At 50.0% G+C, this 18,839-nt stretch overlaps 1 protein-coding gene across 3 annotated transcripts in view; it reads right to left on the reverse strand.

Annotated features, from left to right (window-relative positions):
* Positions 1–18,839, reverse strand: part of PDE10A (phosphodiesterase 10A) — a 508,454-nt gene that overhangs the window by 259,952 nt on the left and 229,663 nt on the right. Inside the window, exon 3 of one of the 3 annotated variants that reach the window (XM_073219874.1) lies at positions 10,005–10,076. The exons of 1 other annotated variant lie outside the window; for it this stretch is intronic. In XM_073219874.1, the coding sequence (XP_073075975.1) occupies positions 10,005–10,056 (52 nt within the window). In that variant the 5' untranslated portion in view covers positions 10,057–10,076. Of the gene's footprint in view, positions 1–6,830; positions 7,716–10,004; positions 10,077–18,839 lie in introns of those variants that run through there. One more of the 3 variants, XM_073219871.1, reaches the window with a different exon arrangement.

Genomic DNA, 18,839 nt, shown 5'->3' on the forward strand with positions numbered 1-18,839 from the left:
CCACCCCAACTGCAGGTTTCCATGCAGAGCCACAGCCTCACCCAACCCCTGACTCAAATCCAGATCCCAGTCCAGTCCCCACTCTGATTTCCAGAGAGCCAGCCTTTCCTGCATCCAACTCTAGGGGGCGACACCCAGCAGCGTGCACCTGGGTCCTAACCAGCTCCCCCATGCTTCCCATAGAGCCCCTGAGGTTCCATCGGTGTGCTGGGGCTGGGCAGCGGGAGGGCATGCCACTTCCTGGGTTCACACACCATGATGACAGGCTTTATTCTCCGGTCTGGCTCCAGCAGCCCTCTGGTTTCCAGACTTCGTTTATCCAATGCCTTCTTACCATCTCCACTCACTTGTAGTACAGGAGGCATCTCAGACTTAATGTTGCCAAGCAGAGTGCCTGCTTCCTTGCTGGCTCCCAGCACGCCCCTTCCCCAGCCAACGCACTGCAGTGCCAGCACTGCCCAAGGCCCCAGACAAAACCCTAGCTATGGTCCTGCTTCCTCTCCTTTACCCACAAAGCCACTCCCTGCAGGTCTAACACATGCACCTCCTGCCACGTTTCATTCCATTACCATCACCCCAAGCCAGCCACTGCTGTCTCGCCTCGCCTGCCACAGTGGCCGGCACCGACACCGTTTCCACTGCAGCCCCTAGTCACCCACCAAGCTACAGGCGGACAAGCTTCTGCAATCACAGATCACATACCGCCCACCTGCTTAAAACCTCCCAGAGGCTTCTTCCCTTGCACAGGAGTGAAATGTGTTTTGTCACAAAGCCCCAGCCTGGCACACTGGCCTCGTGGGCTCCGTTCCACACCATGGTTCTGGGTGCCCTCCTGTGCTTCAGCAGCTCAGCCCTCATCCGCCTCTCTGGCCCGAGTCCCCTCTGCCGGGGGTGCTCCCTTCCTGACGTCTGCCCAGCCGGCTGTCCTTGGTCACTCAGATCCCAGGGTGACTTCCCTTACCCGGAAACACCTTCCCAGACCACCACCCAGTTGAAGGAGCCACAGTCCACTCTCCATCTGAACTCACTACGTAGCTTTTGTGACACTGAACAGTTTTGATATTGGGTATTTTCTGTTTGAATGTTTGGTGGGCTGAGTCTACACTACAGATGGTAGGTACCGTACAAGCAGACATCCCTGTACCAGCAACAGTGCTCAATTCTGGTACCTTCCATTGTGGTATTTCTTTTCTCATGACACGAACCTTCCATACACCCCATCCTCCACCCCCAAAACACACACACACACACACACACACACACAGAACATTCCAACCCAAGAGCCATCTGTGTCCCACCTCACCTAGCCACCTTCCCATTGACAGCACCTGCTCCTCCCACCACTTCCCAGGTGCACGTACTCCCCGTCTCGCTCAGCCCCACCTCTTCTCACCTGGCAGATTCCTTGGGCCACCTACCTGCCCTTCTGCCTCTGATCACTGGGAAGCCCAGCTCCACCTCTGAAGGTGGCCTTCCTGCCTTTCCACCTCACTTCTCTTGTCCTAGTCCTTCCAAGGGTTTCAGTAAAGGATACCATGAGGACATCAGCACTAGCCTAGAATCTTCTCTGGGGGCCTCCCGCCTGCCTCCCCACACACCCCCAGGCTATCTTCCGCCAGCAGCCTCTGGGTGTGCCCTTCCCTGACCACCAAAGCTTTCCCAGGAGCCTCCTCCGCCCAAGCTGCTGGGGAGCTTCCACCTCACAACGCAGACCAGCTGCTCTGTGAAGCCTTTCAGAGTCCTCCAGTCAGAGGGCACTGGGTTCCAGGGCATGGGAGAGCTCTGCCTGTCTCTTCAGTCAGCTGTGTGCTCTGGAAGGAATAGACTCAGTCTCCAGCAGGGGTGAATCCTGGCTCCCTAGGACAGAGGCAGAGGCCAACCCCTAGGTTCAGTCAGTGGCCTTCAATTTCTAGGCCCTTGAAGACAGGCACCACATTATCGCTGTTTCTTTTCATCTTTGAGTTTTCAGCACAAGTATCAGAGCACCTTCCATTTATGTGTCAGTAAGTAAACCTGTTATAGCCTCAGGGATACAACCAAGAAGGACAAGCCCCGGACCTCTGGGATCTCAGTGAGCTTGCTTTCCCCACCAACTGGGAACACAGGCAGTAAGCCTGTGGGCCAGTAAATTCAAGAGAATTCTAGAAAGTGGTAAATGGTACAGATAAATCAGAGTGCTAGGCACCAGTTCCTTTGTGAGATCTTGAGCTTCCCCATCACTGTAGAGTTTGCCCTAGGACCGATTTAGGTCAGCCAGGGGAGCTTGATTTACATTTTAAAAGGAAATTAAAATGTTTTGAATTACTGCAAAGAGTTTTCCTTTTAAGGCAGAAATATTCCTTTCTCATGAAAATTATTTTTTCTTTCCTGTGAGACTGCCTGAGCTGTTTCTGAACAAAAACTAACAATGCATTAATTGGTGAAATGCACACACTAAGTTTAACTTTCTTTACAGTAAATGAAATCCTAATATTTGCTTATTCATCTAATATCTGCTTTGTTTTTCTCACGATGAAGACTCTTAAGATCTGCTCTCAGCAACTTTCAAATATGCTATACGGTATCACCACTATAGTCCCCATTTTTACATTATGTCCCCAGGAACTATTTATTTTATTGCGCTGTATTTTTCTCTAATGGGGTAGGAAAAGTTTTATGGGCAAAATCATCTCAGGTTAAGATACCACGTTGACATGACAGAAGATAACACCACTGTTTCTCATTTAAATGTTTAGGGATTACCTTTGTTTATGCGGGATTTTTAAATTAAAAGGAATTTCATGAAACTCAGTTAACCAACCTGAATACTTCCACCCAGCTTTAATAGTTTGCCCTTGGGATTGAAGCCCTCTCAGATGACTCCAGTCAGAACAGACGCTGACCCCCCCCACCAACACCTGGCCACACTTAGGCCCCAGCCAGGACCTGGCAGGAGGAGTTCACAGCACTGCTTTGCGGTCTCCCTTGGCAGGTCTGCACATCTGCATCCCAGGTCCTCTGAGGTTATCTGAAGTATCTTTACCTCCACGTCTCCCCAACAATCAGTAAGTACCTGTTCGCTCGTCTGCTGATTTCACCCACTTCCACTGCAATCTTGTTGGCTTCGGCCGCTTTGCAACCTCAGTGCCATAAAATAAGCTGACTGTGAAGTCGAGTGCAGCTTCTACGTGTTAAATACATTTGCTCATCAAAAGGGTCATATTTATTTTAGTTTTTTCAAGTGTTAGCCATGCAGGATCTTTAAGTCCCAAGAAACAGAGCAAGAGTGGTTAGCAAAGGATGTGGAGCACGTTCAACCCACAATTCCTAGAAACACACACATTTTCAGTTTTGAGCAGCTGAGACACACACACTCAACTGCCGTCTGATGAAGTGGCGGTCTGTGCCGCCTTTCCCGGGCTGTTTCCCTGGTCTTCTCTGTTCTCTCCAGCGTCTGCCTTTCCCTACAGCTCTTTGCGTTTTTCAGAGTAACCAACTGGCAACACACATTACACAGATAGACGTGGGGACCCTGGGAGAGGACAAGAAGGAAGTGACTTTCTGACCTGTGAACCTCCTAAGGCAGCATCCTGAACTCAACCCAAATACTCTTCTCCCTGGGGATACCTCCCACCCCGCCCACCACAGCAGCCACACGTGGGCAGCTGTTTTATCCAGAAGAAAGAAAGAATGAATGCATCTCACACTGGCCTCACAGCATGACTTCTTGGCTTCCCTTTGTATGTACACCACACACACACACATTCCCTTTGTATGTACACCACACACACACACACACACACACACACACACACACACATATCACTGCAAAGGGGGCTTCCCCATTCCATCTGGGAGGACTGGGGCTCTCCAGTGCAGGATCACTTCCCTTCCAATCTGTGACTTTCCCAGCAGGGAAGTGCTGAAGCCCAGAGCCTGAGGATGAGTTCAGAGGTCAACAATTCCAGTCAGAAGAGGTGAAGTCAGGCATGGGCAGTGACCACCGACCCTTTAGTGCTGGCGTCAGTGCTGACCCAGCTTCTAGGCGGCTGTCCCCTACTGGTTAGTGACCCCCTCAGACCATGACCTGGCTAGGGCAGTGCCTGGCAAGTGCCCATAGATAGCTTTTAATAAATGTTTGCTCCACACATTACTGAGTGAACTAGTGAATCAGCGTAAACCAAAACGCAGAGTCAAATTGGTCGGGAACAGAACTAGGATATTATACTTTCAACACATGATTTGCTTTTTGATGATGATAAAATGAAACAGGCATTCCTAGAAACAACAATTGGACACAGCAGCAGCTTTCACACTACAACTTGTTAGACCCACAGGAGACCAAACTGAAATAAAGGGAATAGACATACAGCAATTAAGGTACATCTATATACACCTGCATTTTTATATTCTTATAAATTCCAGATTTTTTTTTTTCAGAAAGGCTCATTTTTACTGACAAAAAGCAAAAGCCTGCCAAGTTTCAGGTACGTCAGCAACTCAGACAAATGTGGTTGGCCAAGCAGAACACACAGAAACAGACCCTGAAGGTGAAAGCGGAAATCAGCTGCTGTCTGTGCATCCCGCCAGCCTCCTCCTGCCTTTGCCCCACGTGCGCCCAAGAAGAGATTTTGCTTCCAAGTGCCTTAATACCTCCTGCCTTACTAATGTCCCTCCCAAAGGAAATCTTTGCAGCCACTTATGCCCATTCAGATCCCAAGTAATCCCATGCTGACTCAGGAAAAAACTCACCAAAAAAGCCAAAAGCCCCAACAACTCTTGAGTTTATTATCACTGCGCTTCTCCCTGTGAGAACTTTCTGCACAGAGGTCCCTTCTTCGTGTCCCTTCACGGCCCTGTTCTTCTCCAGGTCCTCTGTCCAATGGGTGAGCCCGCTCGGGATTCCCCCAGGACAGCTCCACCCAGCCTGAACTGCTCATTAGACTCTGCTGCTCCTCAGCACCCTCCCAGCCGCCCCCACCCCAGGCAAACAGCCGCAGCAACACACAGTAAGAACTTCCTTTTAGGAAAACTTGTTCCACCCAAATGCCTACCTACCCCCCCCCCCCCGTCCCCTTAGCGCTGTCCCCTTCACAGAAGCTTTGTCCTAGGCAACATGGGGTAGTCTTTGATCCCCTCCAAGCCCCCACAGCTGCCAACTGTGAAAAATAGATGTTTTTTTCTTAAAGAAGGAATTTACAAGTGCAGGAGAAAGGGGACAGACAAGAACGGCGGCCCTTGATCCGAGGCTTACCCAGCACACGTCAGAGATCCAAGGGCGCACCCCGCCTCCAACTCATGGCCCACCCGGTCCGTTTCAGCAAGTGAACTGTCCGTGCCTAGGTCAGCAGGCGAGGCCACGCGCGCCCAGACCACATGCCTCCTCAACTGTACCATCGATTAAATCAACCGGCACGCACGTGGGAGTCGGGGAGGCAGATACTTGGGAGCAGCGGTTCAGACCAGGGTTGGGCAGGAGGGCGTGCTACAGGGTGGAGGGTCAGCTGAAGGGACCCACGCCTGGCCGTCCTACAAAGTCAGCTGGTAAGTACCAGAAGAGACCGCCGCCGGCCGCCGGAGCCCGCGCGAGAAGATGTGGGGGACCGCTGAGCCACGCGGCCCCCATGGACCCACCTGCACCCGGGTGACGGGATCGCGGGGCGCAGCCGAGACCCGCGCGGGACACGCTCGCGCGCCCAGAGGCTGCACCCCAATCGCGCCCAGCCGGGCAGTGACCCGGACAGGCTTGGACCCCAGGAGCCCGGAGGTGCGGGCCGGCAGGGTCGGGGTGCGGGCTGCAGGAAGCAGCAGGAAGCCGAAACGGCGGCGTGGAGAGTCGGCCGGGAGAAGGCGCCGCGGAAACGCGCTTCCCCAGCGAGGAGCAGACAAAGGCTCGGGAGCGCACGCGGTGGACGGTGGCGCCCAAGCCCCGCGCTGCGGGCCGCGAGGAACCGCGCCAAGGCCAGCTGGCGCCGGCGTCGCCTAGTACCCCTGGGCGCGACCTGCTCCCTCCCCCGGCCTGCCTCTTCCGTCCTCACCTCGCTCGCCCTCCATCCAAGACAACGGCGCCCCCCTCCTATGCCCACCGGGCGCCTCTCCCCGTAACATCTCCCGCCCCCTGCCTTCCAGCAAACCTCTGCCTTTACTGCTGTCTCGTCCCCCTCCCCCGTGCCACGCCTCCTGCCACCCCTGCTCCGGCGCGCTCTCAGCCGCGCGCCCGGGGCCCGGAAGGCGGCGTGGCCGTGGTCGGCCCGGGGTCCCGGCTGGCGGCACCTCTCCCTCCCCACTAACGGTCCCATTGTCCCCCGTCCCACCCCGACCACCACCCAACCCCAAGCATCTGGAGAAGGCTGACTCTTCGCGGAGGTGCACCCTTGGCCCCTGGCTGTTCCCCGCTCAGGAAGAGGGTCACTGCCGGGGGCGTGGGGGAACCGCCCCCGGCTCGGACCCCGACTCCGGGGGATCGCGAGTGCCTCAGCCTTTGCGAACGCGCGGTTCCGGGACCCTGGCCTGCCCTCACCCAGCCAAGGGCCCCAGCGGGCGGGACTGCCAAGCGGGAGGCAGCGCGTTTACTCGGGCCTGTCGCCCAAGGGGTCCCCGAGTTGAGGGTATGAGAACGTGCCGAGCAAGTGTGGCCGGAAACAGCAGGTCCTGTACCGCCCGTCTCCCTCCCCCCGCATGCACGCGGAGCCTGGGAAACCCGGGTGTCCCCGAGCTGATGGACGCGCCCGCGTGCCAACCATGTGCCCCAGCCTCCCGCGTCGCCAGAGATGCCCGCCGGGGCGCTCCCCGCCCCGGGCATTCGCACCCTGCCCGCCCCCGACGCGGGCAATGTGGAGCCCGGCACTTACTAGGGCTGAGGAAACACTCCGTCAACCTTCGGAAGCAGCTCGCGTTATTAGAAGATCCATCTTCCATGTCGGAGCCGAAGAACAGAGGGGACGCGGCGGCGAGGACGAAGCCGGCGCCTCGGGGCGGCCGCGAAGCTCGGCCGCCGCCGCCGGGGCCGGGGCCGGAGGAGCCCCCGCCGGCGCCCGCGAAGCCGGGGGAGCCCGCGCGGCGCGCGGCCGGGCCGAGTGGGAGCCGGGGCCCGGGGCGAGCGGGGAGCAGCAAGCGGTGGAGCGCGGGGCAGAGCACGAGCCGCCGCCGCCCGCCGCCGCCGCGGTGACTGCCGCCGGGGGGCCCGCTCAGGGGAGCTGCCTCTTGTCCTCCTCCGCCGCCGCCGCCAGCATCTCCGCCGCCTCCTCGAGCCGCCGCCGCCGCTGCCGCTGCGCCCGCCCTTCCTGGGAGACGCGGGGGGAGGTGGAAGGCAGAGGAGGGGAGAAGAGCGGGGGGGACCGGGGGGGGCGGCGGCCAGAAGTAAAAGGAAGACGGAGAGGAGGAGGGGACGGGGGGGGCGAAGGCGAGCGCGAGCGGGGCGCGGGCCGCCACCCAGCCGCCGCCGCCGCCGCGCGCACACAGGGCGCCTGGGCCCCCCGCGGGGCTGGCGCGGCCGGCCGAGGAGGCGGGCGGTCGCGGGGGCGCGGCGCGCTCGGCCCGGCCACGGCCAGGCGGCACGGGGGCCGGGCCCGAGCCCGGGCCGGCCGCGCCGCGCCGGGGCTCCGGGCGGAGTTTGCCGGGGCCGGCGCCGGGGCCGGGCTCGTCCCCGGCCGCTGGCAGGCAGGCCTGGGGGCGGGGAGAGCGCGGCTCCTCCAGGCCGGCCATGGCCCTCCTCCTCGGGCCGCGGGGTGGGCCGGCCGCCGGCGGGAGGGGCGCGCCGCGGGCCGGGCTCCGCCCCCCAGGACCTGCCCTCCGCGGCCGGGCGGCCGGAGCAGCGGTGCGCTCCCTCCCCCTGCCTCCGCACGCCGCCCGGCCCGGCCTTCACATCGCGCTCCGCTCTGGCCGTGGGAGGGCCTGGGGCGGGGGGCGAGTCCCCGGTGGCGGCGGCGCCCGGCAGCTGTTTGGCGCGCACACTCGGCGGGTTCCCGGCCGGGCCGGGGGGCTGCGGAGACGCCCGCTGCAAGCCTGGCGCGGGGTGTGCGCGCTTCGGCGGCTGAGCCTCCGCGACCGCTCGAAAGCAGCGGAGAAAAGCGCCGCAGTGCCACTGCCCGTAGAGGCGGCGGCGGCTGCAGAAGACGCCCACTGGCGGAGCGGGCGCTCCCCACGCCGCCGCCGCCCGCGCCCACGTCGAGCACCCCGCCCGCCCTCCGCGAACCGCGCGCGTCCCGGCCGGGCGGGAGGGCTGAGCAACCCTGCGTCTCTGCAGGGCGTCATCACATCTGCGGCTGGTGCTCTGGATGCTGGGCCCGCCACCCGGCAGCTGCTCCAGATGTGCGCTCCTGGACAAGCTACGTCGGCCTGTCCCTTGCCGGAGCCTGGGAACCCTCCTGGCGGCGAGCCAGCGGCGCCAACCGAGCTGAGCTCCGAGGTCCCGGGAGAGTTCAGACTCGGACTTTAGGCTGGAGTTTAAATAAACGCCCAGGTTCCCAACAAACTAAGAATTAGAAACCCGGGTCATCTCCCGGAGTCCCTTTGCGATACCCACTTTTAAACGAGCTGCGTGTGCACCGTCCAGTAGCCCTGGTGCTGTTAGGAACGAAAAGGGCAAAGTGTAGCCCCAAAGAGAGAAACTGGAGACGACGGCCCAGAGCCCTCAGGGCGGCCCCCCGCGGCGTGCTCGGACAGCCCCCCAGCTCGTTCCCAGCCCGAATCCAGACGGTTGTGACTGGGGTGAAATGTGCCGCCCAGCGGGCGCTTAGAGCCGGGAGCCGCCCGGAGTTTGGGAAGTTGGAGCGCCGGCGCGCGCAGGTGTCCGCGGCCGGGTAGGCGCGCGCGGCGGGCCTGCTGCCCCGACTCCCTGCGCTCGGGCGCCTTCCCAGGCCTGAGTGCGCGCGCCGAAGCCCGGCTTTCACGAAGGGCAAGGCGGTCATCCGAGCCGAGGCGTGCGCGGGGTGCAGCCTCCCGACTGACGCAGGGGCCCCCGGAGTGAGTTCGGCCCCGCGGCCGGTTCTCTCCCTCGACGGTTCCTGCTCTGTCCGGCTCTCGGGTGTTAGGGGTTTGCAGCGAGCTCCAGAGTCTTCCTAATCTTCGCTTTTCCCTGCTCGGGTCCGAGTCGCCCCCAGTAGGAAAGGCGTAAATGAGGTCGCACCGAACTGGGTAGGTGGGGCGCCCGGGACGCGGCGCGGCCCCCAGCCCGCAGTACAGTCCGCAGGCCGTCCCGCTCCCGCCCCGCCGGCTTGGAGCGTCGCAGGAGCGGGAGCCGCCCACGCTCCCTAGTTCTGAATCCCCACATCCGCGGAGCAAGAATAGGACTCGGTGACGCTTACCTTACGGAGGGGGGATTTTGCCGTGGCTTTGCAAAGTTTTTCGCGCAGAAAACACCAGAATGCTCGAGAGGGCTGCCCGGCTTGTGGTGCAGCTTCCCGCCGAGGTCTGAGCGGCCCCGGCGACCTCCCTGGGCTGCGCCCGGGCACGCTGGGACTCTCCGGGCAGCTGCCCGCAGGTTCGGAGGATGGGTTTCTCCTCCGAGTGTTTACCGTTCGTTCCCTTTTGAGCCTGTTGTTTCTCCTTGTCGTTTAAGTTTGTTTGGTGTCCGTTTGGGGGCCATTCAAGGGACTTCCCAAGTTTAAAAAAAAAAAGCACATCCGACTTGAATATAAGCCTCCGCGTGGGCGCGGGGTGCAAACCATCAAATATTTGTTCTCCTGGTCTTTCTTAAATCAGGACGCAAACTTCAGCATTTTCACTAACCCTTTCCTGGAACCAAACTTTTCTCTATTTTTTCATCCTTAATTTCTCCAAATTTCTTGCTGGAAGGCACACATTTCCTGGGCAGATTAAAAATGACAAAGCATGACAACGGAAAAGGAACATGTTAAGGATGATTATCGATCACATTTGTTAAGGGCTCTCTCTACTTAATCCTGGAGTCCGCTTCCGTTAATGTAAGTCTGATAGGCACTCACCACGTTTCCTTTCTTCGTGAAATATTGTTTAGTCAAAGACTTAAATTACAAACGCACAGACATAAAATCTCTGCCACTCACCCTCGTGTTCAGGTGTTGCAACACCTGTAGAATGTGTTTCTTGTGGATTCATTTCCTTCTCTTTCTGCTTCTCTAGTGATACATCAGAAAAGGGAGAATCTGGTTACTTCAAACCTTTTATGAATAAACACATTGGCCCATAATTAGGAAAACACTGCATTCTGATAGTTCCCATGAAGTTTGCAAGGCAGTTACTTGTCAAAACGTTATCAGATTACAGTACAATTTAAGCACAAATTAAATGATGAGTTGTAACTCAGGGAGCATGGAAAGAACAGAGGCAGAAATTCACACCTTCAAGTGGGCTTCTTGAAATAAACGGCTTTCACCATTCTTCTTTGAGGACATGCACCAGCCCGCACTGCAATGAGTAACAACTATGAAGAGGGCAGTTGGCACCAGTAAAGTTGCAGAAATTATGATGATTAGTAGTTCAGCATTTTAACAATACGTAGTATCTGTCTCTGCATTTTACCAAGGCAAATGATCAAGAAAGAAGTTTATATTGGTAATGAAACTTGTTTTTCAATATCTGCCACATTATTTTCTAGTTGAATGATACATTCTGAAAAACATTTTAAAATATAGGTCAAGGTAGAGCCTAAAAATTTTTTAAGTGATGATTCCTCATAAAATTGTGAAATTTATGATAATTTAACCAGGCATCCCTTTTAATAGCCTAAGAGTTAGGTTTACAATAAATCCAGTTACTATTTTATGAACTCTTTGGTCAACATGCAGGCCTGTGGCTTAATTGATTTTATTTTACACCTTTTGATATCAGTGCTTATATATGTAAATTTTACATTGGTAACTGAATCTTGAATAATCTGTTTTCTTTCAAAGTTCTAGTACCCTTTATTTATAAAGATATGAAACAAAGGTTGATTAAATGTTAAACTCATCTATTGACACTGATAAAGTCTAGAAAAATGATGTTCTCTTTACCTTGGTTTAAATTTTCATGACTTATTTAAAATACATAGTTATCTGAGCAAAATAAGCCATCTACAGGTGGCTGTTTCTAAACTCAATAGAAACATGAGTTTTACATGTCAGACTTTTCTATTTAATTACTAGTAAATTATCAATGTGTATGTCACTCCGGTGTGATATATCTTATCACACAAATTCTCTGCATTCTAATAAAGTAATTTATTTATTATCTGGCATATTAAAAATGGAGTTCAGCCACCAGGCATTTATTCACACCTCCCCAAGCCTGCCAGATCACTCACTACTAGTTTTAAGTTTATTTTTCCAGGATGCTTATTACAATTTTTCTCATCCCCAATCCATCACAGCTTTGTTGTCTAGACTCCTGGAATTGATGTATTTTACCTGTACATATGAACAGGTTACATTAAATCTCTTAAGAAACTGAAACCATGTACAATTTGCATTGAAAACTCCTTTTTAAACAGCTCGATATCCAGGGTCCTATTCGTCTTACCAGTCTTAACCTTTAATAAAGGTCAGCACACAATAGGCAGCCAATGACTATTCCCCTGCCTGTCACCCACATGCCAACTGGTTACAAATTTCTATTAGTGTTGATGTTAACAACTCCTGACTAAAGTGAGGGATGCATTCTTGCAGTATTATAGTCAAGCCTTAAAAAAAAAAGGCCATTATAATTTTAGCAAGAATAATATTATAATGTCAATACACTGAATGGTTCAGCCTTGAAAATAGACCAAAGATGATAAAAAAAAAGAATGTCTCCTTCAGCTACCTCTAATAATCCTTCAGTTTCAACTAATTATTTTTATGAATTCAAACAAGTACTTATAAGACAAACTACAACTTTAGAATTGCTTTATGCTATAAAACAACTAGAAAGTAGTATAAATTACATTATTCTTCATTAAAAACATCAAAATCGTGTTTAATTTTCAATGAGAATGTTTTTGATGATAGGCAGATTATTAAAACATTAATAACCCCAAAAAATCTTAAGTACCCTACCTTCTGATAAAGGAGTTAAGTGTGTTTCTTGATAAATAATAAGACCCAAGCAGAAATTTTCACTAATTAAAAGCAAAACATTTAACTGCGTCCTGAAAATAAACTGTTTACTGATTGTGAGTATCTAGCCCTGAGGATACTGGTGTTAAAAAGTACTAGTGAGGTTACATAACCAATACTAAGTTCCTGAGATACCCATGTGAGAATTAACTCACTCATATAACACTGCCATGATATGACACAACTCAATTTTGAAGATGTTGCCATTAAAGAAAATCAAATCACTAGAGATCTGTAGGAGGCTGAAGTACTGTTTACTTCTCAAAAATATGCAAATTAGAATACAACCATGTGGTGTTTAATAACCAGTGTTGTTTAAATAATCAACACTTTCACCAAACTTTTACAAGTCAGACATATCGATATCATTCAGGAGTGTTTTAAGAGCCCAATAAAAGCAGCATGAGACAATTCTACACATAGATAGAAATATACATATAATATATAACATATATATATATATGGCCTGATGAAAGAAATACTTTGAGAGAGAGCCAAAGTCCAGGTAGAGATTTAAGTAGAAATGATGATAGGGCATTAGGGATAAAAAGGATGGGGAGGCAATGGCTTAAATTAGTCAGGATGGTATGTACTGATCCCTGTGAACACCTCTAATATCTTTGTATCTGCTATGCTCTTCATTAAGAGGTTGCTGAATTCGGACCAAGTCTGTCCCATCTCAGTGAGCACCTTCCTGTCCATGTGGATTATTGTGTGATGCCTGAATAGCCCAGGAAGATGGTTTGAAAAATAGCAGGTCCTCATCTGTGGCTTGGGAATCCTTTTCTTGCAAACATTATTTAATTTTAATAACCATATTTTTACAAATAGCCTTGACATTTATACAAGGGGTCTGATGCAATTCTGGGAAAAAGAAAAGTTGGCTCTTACAGATTTGTCTCAAAAAAAAAAAGATCAAAATGGCTCATTTAATCCAAAGAATGTATTCCTTTCTGTTCATCTCAGGAAAATAAAAAGAAAGAAAGAAAGAAAACAAAGCATGGCCTGAGCATGAGCGGGTCCTGGGAGCTTTGCTCCAGTCTGGACCAGGACTGGGCGGCATTTAAGGCCAAGCAGCAGCAGTGGTCTGGTTGCTTCCACAGGGGTGAGTTGTTCTGACGTCAGGCCTAGACTTACAAAGGCAGGTTTCTCCCCGGGCTTCTCTTACTAAAGCGCCCAGAGGAAAATGGAGAGTGTGAGCAAGCTTCCTGCAGCAATCAAGCAACCTGCCTGCTGACATACATCACCTGCATTAGCCACACAGTAGCTGGGCAATTCTTTCAAGGGTCTGGATTTTACCATAAAGAAGGCCCTCCTCTAGACTACATCAGCCCTCCTTGCTGGCACTCATTCCATCCCACCTCCATGAAAGCAGCACGTCACAGTGATCTATAACTAGAACTCTCATATTAATCCCTTTGAAATAGACCCTTATGAGAAAAAAATAACTCACAGCAGCCAACAGATAAGCAGCCTGCTTTCTCAGCCACATGTGTTGTCTATGATCTGACAGAGAGCCAGAGAAACCTGCCAGTTATGTATCAGATTGGAAGCTGAAGGAAGTAGAGGTTGAGACTATGTATCATCTATGATCTCTGGGTACATTTATTTTGTTTGGTTATGACATTGGGGGTTTCATTACTTTGTGCTTATCTGCTAGGTGCTAATCAACTTGGTAGACAAAGGCATTGTCGAAAAGCTGGGATATGCCGCCCCTCTGCACCCCACCCACCTTCTTGGCACCCGCATCAGCTCCTGAGGGTTCAGCAGTCATCCTACGGAGCTTCAGTGTTTCAGCCCAAAGAGCCCGTGGGTGTAGGTGCCAGCCAAGCCCTTGGGATCTCCTGAACTCAAATCTGCCTCTTCACTGACTCCAGATCCCCAGTTAGGTGGTTTCAATTTCATGGTTTTCTGAGAAAGTTTACTTTTCCCCTCCTTCTAGCTCTCCATTCTGGTAAAGATTTCCACTGGAAGATTCCAGAAATCTCTACCCAGAAGTCTTATACTCCTGGCACATCATCCTGCACTATGCCTACTGGTATTCAACATAATCCTACATACACCCTTAACCCCTCAAATAACCCACCATCACTGTTACCAATAAGAAAAGGCAATTATTGAGCCTTTCAACCCTGGTTGAAAAAAATATACTGACAAAGTGAAATGTATCCTCCTGACTTGAAATCCCCATTCTACATCTCCATTCACTTTCTACTTCGGAGCTATTAAGCTGTGGTGTGCCAGGAGGCTCAGGCCAGGGCGGTGACCATAGGAACAAGGGAAGTGCCCTCTTTGCAGAGGAACGTGCTCAGCTAAGAGGCATTAAGTGGCTTGCTGGCTTTGTTTTCCATGTCACATCGGTCATTTTGTAAAGGACCCAAACTGGCCTCAGCCCGGGTCTGTGCACTTCGGTTGAGCTGGGCAGGGAGGCCACATCTGGAGGTGGTGCTTGCTCAAGATAAGCCACCTGGAGAGGGGTAGGGATAGGTAAGGAGGCTTGTGGGAGCCAGGGAGAGAAAGCTTTGGGCGGCAAGTACTCTGAACGTTCTGGGCAGACTGTCCACGCTCTCCTTCCAAAGGGCCTGAGGGTGGGCCTCTGGTTCTGAAATGAGCTTCTCGATCTGAGGACACTTTAAAATGTGTTTTACGGTGGTTAGACTGACATACCCCTAATATGCCTCTTACTATGAGTCACTAAAAAATGCATTTGCATGAAATACAGAAAACGAAGGGTGGCTTTAAGGCAGTTATATCATAGTTACCATTCATCTGCTGTTTTCCCATCCATAGCCTAAGGGCCTTACCACAAGTACACTGAGAAATGTAATGGAACATTATTAACTTGGACTCAACTCATATGATAACAGAAGTTTAGAAATGTTAACATGTGCATTCTGAAAGATTCTTCTTCTTGATTAAAAAAAAAGACTGTGACTTTTATCTGATCATCTTATAACAATGGGGAAATCATGATATAATCACCTCCATTTAAATGTGAATATTTGCCATGAACACTTTTTCCTAGTTTCTGGAGTTATCTAGAAGCAGAGACATCATTTTGGGGGAAGCTGTTCCCATAAGTGGTAGTAGAGAAGGCTGATGATCCTGGGGTCTTAGAATATCCACAACCACGAGCATTATGCATGCGTCAGACAAGGAACAAGGATGGGGATGAATGTATTCAGCAAACCGAGAAATTGCTGCGGCAAGGGGCCCCTTTAGATGAATTACTCTAGAGTCCCAATATGGGAAGGAGAAGTCGATCTGATTATCCCACACCTGTCAGGGTCTCTATTGATCATCTTCTGAAGGCTTTTCCCTAGCTCGTGTAGTCTTAACAAGGGACACTATATATATCTAAAGACTACAGTTATCTGATCTACCTTGAAGGTTAGGCTACCTTGGTGAAGAGACAAATTCCATAGGCTTTCAATGTGTCCATGTTAAATCACTCATTGTTCACAGGAAGGGCATTATTTTTGAAGAATAAATATGTAAAAAAAGAATAAAGAGTAAATGATTATTGTTGTATCTTCCCAATGTCCACTTTTTCATGTGAATGTCAAACAAGGATAGGCAAAATGAAATCCTCTTCTGGCTTAACTATTATGTCTAAATCTCCAACCCTCTCCCCCTGAGTCAGATAAATTTAGTAACGTTATTTTAGGGGGATGCACAGAGCAACAGGGTACCCATGATCCTGAAGGGCATGTGTGCAGCCCAGTTGGTTTCACCCACTGAACACACACACTATTCACACTGACACTTGTGAGGTACATCAGCCAGGAGGAGATAAATCCTCATTCAGCCACCTTCACAGTGACTTTTATTTATATCTCCATAAATGTGTTGATTATAACTGCACTCAAAAGACCAATTAATTTACTCCCAAAACTGCTCATAACAGCCCTCAGAGGGAGCTTTTATGGCTAGAATTTAGGCCCATTTTGTAGATTTTGCACACATGGGTCATAAACCTGACAAAAAGCAGCTACAAACAGCAAATCAGGGCTTTTGACTTCCTCTTTAGATAGTGTATGCTTTACTCTCTAAGGCAGGATGTTAGCATTCAGTAGGTCCAGTTTTCTGTGTTTTTTAAGGTGAGATCATTTTAAAGAGGGGCCATTTAAGATGTTCTTCTCATATAAAAGCAAGTTTACACATTAAATAGTCCTTTTTATAGATGAGTTAGTATATATCCATCTGTTTTCTGTCAAGCTTTATTTCCTAAGTAACTTCAGAATTCATGTGAAGTCTGATTTTAACAAATACAGTATGAGTAAGTTTTCAAAAGAAAGAGCAACATGAGATAGGTCTGTGATTCTCCAAACTCTCTGAATCCTGCATTTAGAACCTGACTCTAGTAATAAAAAAGATTTCTGTAAAGTTTATCAGAAACTCATTAATTGCATAAAAGTATGCATTACTCATATATATCCCACCAGGCAGAGATGTGAAACAACAGCTTTCAGCTGTCTGACCAAGGTCTTTAATGTAACTCCTGGAATTTACTGTGGCAGACTGGAGATGCCAGTCTTCCTTGGTTATAAAAGAACATCACCACCACCACCACCCTGCCCTTTACAATGGATTACAATAAAGTGACAGCTGTGGGTCACACTGCTCCCAGCAATTAACCCTGCCACTAACCACGTACCATGACCCAGGGCTGTCATTTCCAGATGAGCTCATCAAGAATGCACTCGCCCAGCGCAGTATAACTCGGAAGATAGAATTAGTGGACAATTTTTTTTTAATTCTCAAATCTTTTGTTTGGTTTATAAAATGCACATTTTATTTTAACACATCTCAGGGTGGAAGAACTGCAAACACAGTGCCTCAGCATGTGATGGCATGGTGGTGGGGGTGCTGCTGGGTGAGGGAATGGGATGGGACGTCTACTTGGTGGAGGTAAATCTTAAATGAAAAGCAGAACTGTAGATTCACAATCACAAAACACAAATTGGAAGTTTTGTAAGAAGAGAAAAATCCAAAATTAGTAAAAACGGTTCTTAAATAAGAGCCCAAACTAAATGGAGCAAGATACATTGCAGTCATAAAAGCTTGCCTCCCAAAAGCCCAAATTAACAGTGATATTTAAGTTTTGAACAGCAAAGAATTAAAAGGGGGCACTAAAACCCATGGCTTATTTGTTGAATAATCAGTTATCAAGCACAGCATTAACTCTGAAGAAAATATAATTAGTGAAAATTTGAACTCCAACAGATTAATGGGGTTGGAGGAGGAGAAATGGCCCCCAGGATAAGTAAGCTGAACCCAGACGCCCCACTAGTTGGCAAACTTTCCCCGGAGTGTGTATAGGGCTCCAAGTACCAAAGTCACACATGGGGATTCTGTACCCCAATCTGACACATATTGGAGGAAGAAAACACAGCAGTTAACATTTTTAATTGTTTTCTTCCACAAAGGTTCGGTTTCATCTGATCAGTGTAACCTGGTTGTCGGGTTTGGAAAGACAAGAGTTAAAACCTAGGTCGACAAAGGGTAGGGGTTATGTGGTAAGGGGGTGGAGAGGTGGACCCCTCCGGGAGCCCCTCAACAACTCAGGCCTCTTCCACCACTTGTGATTTCAAAGAATCAGTGTTTTATGTATTTGCTTTCACTTCTTCTTATTTTACATGTTATTAGTTTCAGCTGTTTATGAATTCTCTTTGCCCTTAGATATTTTTGTTTTCTAACTTTTTATGATGTATACTCAGCATCTTTATTTTTAGTCTTTCTTAATTCATATCAAAGACATTTCTGTCCCTACATGTTCCCTGAATTAAGCTTTTGGGGGTCCCATATCTTCAAAATAAAATATTTCCCCTTCCATACATTTCCAGATGGTTCTTAATTTCAGTTTTAATATGTTTTTTGATTCATGGGCTACCTAGACATGTGCTGTCGATTTCCAAGTAATGAAGAATATTTTCAGCCACATTATTGTGTTTTTTTTATTACAGTAAAACAATATGGCCTGCAAAATCTCTCATTTTAAATTTTAATTAAAGTGTTCTTTGTGTCCACAGATATGCTCAGCCTTTATAAAGTCCCACTGGGGAATGAGAATCTGAGCTCAGCAGACTCACAGGGAAGCAGGCTCCTGTCTTTGTACTGGAACAAATCGTTCAGGATCATTCTTGCTTTTAACTCCTTCCAGTTGTGTGTCTCTGGTCAAAATTCAAAACTTCTCTGAGTTTCATTTTCCATCTTTGAACTGGGAGCAGTAACAATATTCCCCTCCTTATGTTACAGTAACCATTGTAGAAGATAATGTGTGTGAAAATGCCTAGAAAGGTGCCTGGCATGTAGTAAGCACTCAAAAAACCAGAAATATTACTTTAAAAAAAATTGGTCTCTGGAGTCAGAACAGACCTGTTTTGAATCCTAGATCTGCCACACCCAAGCAGCCCCTTGGGCACGTCACCGTAGATATTACCATGAGGATTCAGGGAGAAAAATGCCTGGAAACCAATAGACCAATGCCTGGTGTAGAGCAAATGCCTGCTCACCGGAACCTGCTGTTTTTATTAGGGTGAGACAGTGCGACACCTCAGACTGGCTTGAATTCAGAGCTAACTGATGATTCCTGCAGGCCTACCGAAGCCAAGGAAAGCCAATGAGCTTGTCACAAAAGGACAGAAGCCCCCAGCAGTTCAAGGGCCCAGAACTTCCTCTACCAAACAATACCCCAGAGACAGTGCAGCCTCCCATCTAGGAACACTGAAACACTAGCACCCATCTATGAATATTGTAACACTATCATTCAACACCAGCTTCAAATTAGGGATCTTTCAAGTGTTT

This window comes from Manis javanica, chromosome 13 (genome assembly GCF_040802235.1).
Source record: "Manis javanica isolate MJ-LG chromosome 13, MJ_LKY, whole genome shotgun sequence".
NCBI classification, from domain to species: domain Eukaryota; kingdom Metazoa; phylum Chordata; class Mammalia; order Pholidota; family Manidae; genus Manis; species Manis javanica.